This window comes from Benincasa hispida, chromosome 6 (assembly GCF_009727055.1).
Source record: "Benincasa hispida cultivar B227 chromosome 6, ASM972705v1, whole genome shotgun sequence".
In the NCBI taxonomy this organism is placed as follows: Eukaryota; Viridiplantae; Streptophyta; class Magnoliopsida; order Cucurbitales; family Cucurbitaceae; genus Benincasa; species Benincasa hispida.
Genome location: NC_052354.1, coordinates 2695994 through 2702476, shown reverse-complemented (window position 1 = coordinate 2702476; position 6483 = coordinate 2695994). Strand labels below are relative to the sequence as shown.

At 38.3% G+C, this 6483-nt stretch overlaps 1 protein-coding gene across 2 annotated transcripts in view; it reads right to left on the bottom strand.

Annotated features, from left to right (window-relative positions):
• The window catches only part of LOC120079005 (glycine-rich cell wall structural protein 1), a 9844-nt gene extending 5736 nt beyond the window's left edge, over nt 1-4108 (bottom strand). The window contains exons 1-2 of one of the 2 annotated variants that reach the window (XM_039033166.1): nt 3853-4108; nt 2086-2260 (exon numbers count right to left, since the gene is read on the bottom strand). In XM_039033166.1, coding sequence (XP_038889094.1) covers nt 2086-2260; nt 3853-4015 — 338 coding nt within the window. In that variant the 5' untranslated portion in view covers nt 4016-4108. The remainder of the gene's footprint in view (nt 1-2085; nt 2261-3852) is intronic. The other variant, XM_039033165.1, reaches the window with a different exon arrangement.
• Between the last annotated feature and the right edge of the window lie 2375 nt (nt 4109-6483).

Sequence of the window (6483 nt, the reverse complement as noted above, 5' to 3'; positions counted from 1 at the left end):
TCCTGACATAGATCCATTTCTTGCCATAACAAAGACATTGAGCGGAGTAAAGAATCCTCTGCCTTCCAGACACGCTCTTGAGGATCCCCAGGATTCGGTCGTGGTATCTCTCCAGTCAAATATCCAAACTTATGGTGTCCCTCAAGAACCATTTTAATTGTTTGGGACCAAGAGAAGTAATTTTGCCCATTCAGCTTCTCTCCTGTGATCATTCCTGCAGAATTTCCTATAGTTCCAGATAAAAGATTAGTAGTAGGAAGAGTAGGAAACATTGATACTAGATTTTTTGAATACATCGGGGAAGAATCATGGCCATTCAATCTGGCTCCAAGGGCGGCCATCTATTGCTGGAGGCTAACCAATTGTTGTTGGAGTTCCCCATGAGATTTAGATCTGGAATTTTTCTATCCAAAGATCATGGAATTTTCTTCAACGGAATCACCAATTCGAAACTGAGGTTGAACTGGGTACACATGAGGAAGAGGCTGTCCACCATGGTACTGTGAAGAAGCTACTGTCGGAAGTCCACCGGCGGCAAAATGCGGCAGCCCGTGATCGGCGTTGCTCCCAGACGTCTGCGATGGTGGGTAACAGACAGAAGGCTTGGCGATCGGCTGCGAGTTTGAAGAAGACGCGTCGATCTGACCCGACCCGGCAACTAGAGCAAACCCACGGCCGTCTGGAGCAAATCCGATCCTGTGCGAAACCGAGTGTGGGTCGGTCGTGTGCGAAGTCGAGGGACCTTCATCGATGATGTTCGGCTGGAACGGCTGGGTCTGCTGAGTCTGGGAGCTGATTGGCGCGCCGGCTGGAGCGAGTCCACCACTTGTTGTTCGGCTCGCCAGCTGGAACTGTTCGGCTGCACCGCCTGGGATGATGGTTCAGAGATATCGGTCAACTGCTGCTTGAATCACAGCCTCATTAGTCAGTGTACCTTCACCTATCAAGTTTGATGACTGAGTTTCTTCTATTGGGGCTAGGGTTTCATCACCTTGCTCTGATACCACATTGAAATAGAAGAGAAAGAAAACGACACAAGGAGTTTACGTGGAAAACCCTAATTCAGGGAAGAAAAACCACGATAGAAAAGAACTTATTATTTTAATGTCATACATACAATAGACCCCAACCTCAGATATAAATAGAATGAGGTGAAACCCTAATTTAGCAAATATAGTATAAATTACAAAAATGCCCTTAGGGCTACGTATTTCAACACTAATATTACAACTTTTGAAAGAATAAGGATATTTTTATAACAAATAGAAATTTTTCAAGATCAACATCTAAGCTGACCACAATTGTTATAGGTTATCAAAAGAAGATGAGCCGAGTTGGAATGACAAGATGGAAAGACCAAGGATATTTTAAATGTAAGAAGTCCTGTTAGAAGGGCAGATGTGGAAAGTTAATCACACAGAGAGGGTACTGATAAGATTTAGAAAAATAGGGAAGGAGAGAGAGCATGAAGGGAGAAGCTAAGCAAAAAGAGAGAACAATGGGATAGAGTGGAAAGAGAGGGGGAAGAAAGAAGATCAAGAATGGGACTATTCTGAATCATTCCTTAAGAGCCCTTGTAAGGAAAATATTAGGATTATTAGTAATGATTGGTAGTAAGGGGTATTCTAGTAATAAAACATTAAATTTGGTAGGTCTTTTGGGTTATAAATAGTAAGTGAGAGTGAGGCTAGTAGTGTGGAGAATTTGGGTGAGCATAGGCTCTTTGGGAGAGAATCCTCAGCCCTCTTGAATGTGCTAGGTTAGTTCATTGTTCTTAGTATTTCTATATTTTCCTTTGCTTTTCATCTTGTAATCATTGAGGATTTCCGTGAGTAAATATATAACATTGGGAGACTTGCCCTATGATTTCCAGATATTAGGTATTTGATGGGATTTCCTGTTTGTAAGAAGAAGAGTCCTTAACACATCCATCATAGAAAATTGTCACCTTAGTAAATGCATGGTCAGGAAAAAGCCACGTCACAAAACCCACAAAAAGGTTAATTATCCCTCTTGTAATAACCTAATGCATCACTAAGAGAACATGATAGTCACAAGTTGAAAACAGTAAGTTTTAGAACTTACTGAGGAAAAATACTTTGATGACCATGTAACAGATCCCCAACGTTAGAGTATCTCCGTTTGTCATCTTGGGCAATACCCCTGCCAACACCATAGCCAAATCCTAAGCCAACTCCACATCCAGCACCAAGACCAAAGCCCAGTTGTAAGCCAGGAATTCCTGGACCAAATCCAGCACCTAGAGTGGAGAACAATTTTGCAAATTCATATTTTAGTAGTTTCAATCAAACCAAACAAGGATAGTTCACCACAGTATAAAGTTCAAAATAAAACTTACACAATGATAATATTTATTAGTTGACACTTGACACTCAAGCCCTATCTTCTACCGAAACCCAAAACCCACGATAGCTTCTTCTTCCATGTGTGTGTAAGTGTGCATGTGGTGGACGCAAAGAATACCTTATCTTCCCAGTTCCTTTGTTCTCTTTTTTCTCATTCATATAATGTCTACTATCAAAAAGAAAATGAATGGCGTTTCTTAGACTAAAAACCATACTATCACAAAGGATAAAGAGAATTTATTCCTCATCAACATGGAAGTACTTTGTGAAGTCTAATTTTTAAATCCTAGAACATTTCGAGCATTTGGCACCTGAAAATCCTTCTAAACAAATTGATGGAACTTAAAACATGCAGCCAAGTAATACTTGTAGACTCCAAAATTGAGATAAATAAAATTCAACACCCACCCTCCTGACTAAAAGAAGAACCACCATAAAAGTTGACAAAACTTGATATATATATATATATATATATACACAGGAAAAAAGAAATGAAGAGACAAAAAAAAGGGTCTTGGATGATATACTTGTGCAAATGGTAAAAGCTTTTCATATTGATAAGAATCATATAAACAAAACATAGATGTATATACATATAAATGACACTAAACATCCCATAAACTGCTTGAAGAAATTGTGTCCACAAATTTCACAACCACTAATACAGATTTAGTATTCTTCTAATCTCGAATGTATCATCAAATGGCATGTCTGAAATTGTTGAATAATAAAGATGACGCATGAAATAATCAACAGTATCCAGAAGTATACAACTCATACCATCCTCCCTCTACTCGGAAGATAAAAAAATACATTGCACTCCCCAAAGGACAAAAATAAATTAAAAAATATGTTAAAGATGTACACTGCAAATAGACTAAAAGAAAAGGAAGAAACATCTGAATGTACTACATATGGGCCTATTTGGGGATTCAAATTTGAGCTATTTTGTAGGAAAACTAGTTATCGTGCTTAGTGGTACATTTTATTCCTTTGAATGATCTTCAGATCATCCTAGAAAATAGCATTCCCTTTCTGAAGTCTAAACTTTAACATAACTGTGTTAACCATAGCATCTTTTTAATACTTTGTGGAAAAATAGAAATGTTCTGATATGTATTCTGTCTCCTCCAAAACAAGTTCAAACGCTTCCTAACTTGGGGCAAATATCATAAGGCTACAGAATTTCAGCAGCAAGCGTGACAATGTATATACAACCAAACACTCTCAACCAGAATGCAAGAAACATGAAATATTGAAAGACAACAGTCAAAGACAGTAGTAGAAGGCACACAAATACAAATTAAAACGATAATCAGCCTAAACCAAACAAACATTTCAAACTGAATCACCCTCCAATTCAACAAGAATACCTCTGACTATAGCAATCAGTAAGTTGCAGGGTGGAAGAATCCAGACGGCAAAATTGAATTGAAGCAAAAATTGAAATAGTAAAATGAAAGAGAGAAATGATGAAAGAATTGACCTCCGACGAGGCCGATGCCAAAGCCGACGCCACAACCAACGCCGAGACCGAAGGCGGGACCTAACTTTCCGAATCTGGAAGATTTAAGAACTGGAAGATTCCACAGTAATCCGCCCTCATCTTCTCCGCCTTGGTGTCTGTTTCCGTTCGTATTTCGAGGCATTTCTGATTTCTCCGACGAGGAACGAATAAGAAGATGATATCAACAAGTAATAATTTCACAATTTCAATAGCATTTTCTCCCCTTTTTTTAAGGAAAAAAATCATCCTTTTAAGCTCCCGCCTCGACCAAATTTGTCAACTAAAAACAATTAAAAAAATTTTAGTACAATACATAATTAAATTTTAATTGTATTCATGAATATATTTAATGGGAAAATTGTACGGATGACCCAATTTTAGGGTCCAAAATGTCAAATGATCCATTTTTAAAAAATAATGTCAATTGACCCTCTATTTACCTCATCACGGGATGAGATTACAAAAATTGCCAGATAACCCTCTCGCTCTCACTGTTTGTTCATCTTCCTTCGTGATGTGATTGTTTGTCACTGTACAATTGATTTGATAATTTTCACGAAATCTATCTACAACTTAAAATCGTTAACACAAAAATGGTGTATTCTTTAAAATCTAAACTTCATTTGAACTGTCATTTTGTTGAACGGAGATTTATTGAACGAGGTTTTCCAGAGCGGAGTTTTTCTAAACCAAACGGAGTTTTCAAAAGGGGGTTTCAGAACGGAATAGACTTTTCTTGAACTTGGTCTCATGGTGTTTGTAGAAACGTGGTCTCAAAACAGGTATGTATAGACATTGTAAAATAGCATAACGAAAAGGGTGTGAGAAAGAGGGACAAAGAGAAAAGTGGACAGAGCAACATTGAGCGACAACGAGAGAGTGAGCTTGAGCGACAGCGAGAGAGTGGGCTTGAGCGATAACGAGAGAATGAGGTTGAGCGACAGCGAGAAGTGCGAGAGCGAGAGGCGTGGGAGCGACAGAGAGATCCATGTGTATTACTATCTGTTTAATAAAAAATGTGCTCTTGCTTTGTAGGATGACACGAAAGTGTGTACTAATTCGATACGGAGGTCATTGGGATGAGAACCAAAATTTGTATGTTGGAGGCGAGCTAACAAGAATCGTTGTGCCTATTACCTTGAAGTATGAAGAACTTAAAACTCACGTTTACAGGATTGCAAATGTAAGTTGCTCAAAGTTTGATGTTGTTATGAGAGTTAAATATAAGCTTGACTTTGAAGCCCCTCTACGCTACATACGAAATGATGGTGATGTTGACTTCATTCTTTGGCGAGATGATCTTTCTACAATTCAGATATATGTAACACTAAAATCATACCACGACGAAAATGTGAATATAAGTGATGATCGTATAGGTGTAGACAGACAATACGAGGCATCATATGAGCTTAATCGAGAAGAGGGTGATATCCTATTGTCTATGAACACTCAACCATCAACATTATCAATAGACAATGACAGCATTCGTGCAGTAGACTTAGAAAGAGAAACTCAATGTAACAGACCTGTGCCTGGTCATGAGAGATTAGCAGGCTTGAATTTTATGGATTATGGTCTTTCAGAAGAGCGTGATCCTTTCATTGTTGATAATGAGAGATTAGAAGGATTAAATTCTATGGACTGTGGTCCTTCAGAAGTGCATAGACCTGCAATGGCTGTTACTGAGAGATCAGGAGGATTGAATTCCATGTCTTCATGTTGTAGAGGGGAATTGATTATGCCTGATACATCTTCATTCGAGACAGATGTTGAAGTTGGTCAAATTTTTTTGAGTAAGAGTGATTTAAAAATGAGATTGTCTATTCTGTGCATAAACAATAATTTTGAATATAAGGTAAGGAAGTCAACTAAGTCTTTGTTCACTGTTAAATGTATAAAGGATAATTATAAGTGGAGCCTTCATGTGGTTAAAATTCCAGGGTGTGACATATTTAAGATCACGAAGTATATGCGGTCGCACACATATTCTATTGAAATTTTAAATAATGACCATAGACAAGCAACGGCTTCGGTAGTTGGTGAACTAATCAAAGACAAGTTTACAGGCATATGATGTGTTTATAAACCTCGTCACATTGTCGAGGATATGAGGAGAGAGTACGACGTAAACATAAGTTATGATAAGGCGTGGCATGCAAGGGAAACCACTTATGCTCTCATCAGGGGTACTCCAGAAGAGTCTTACACTGTTCTACATGCATATGGTGAAGCGTTAAAAATTGAGAATCCAAGTACAAGATTTGAAATCGAACTTGAAAATGATGTCCATTTCAAGTACATGTTTATGACATTAGGACCTTGTATTAGAGGTTTTTCAAGTTGTCGGCCGGTGATAATTGTTGATGAATTGCATCTGAAAGGAAAATACAAAGGGACCATGTTGGTCGACGTCTCCATAGATGGCAACAACCAAGTTTACCTACTAGCATATGTCATAGTGGACAATGAAACTGATCGAGCTTGGAAGTGGTTTATGTCGAACTTGAAGTGTGCCATTGGAGAACCCCCTAACTTGGTGTTTGTATCCGATCGAGCGGTATCTATTGGCAATGTCATTCATGTAGTTTTTCCCACAACATTTCATGGATT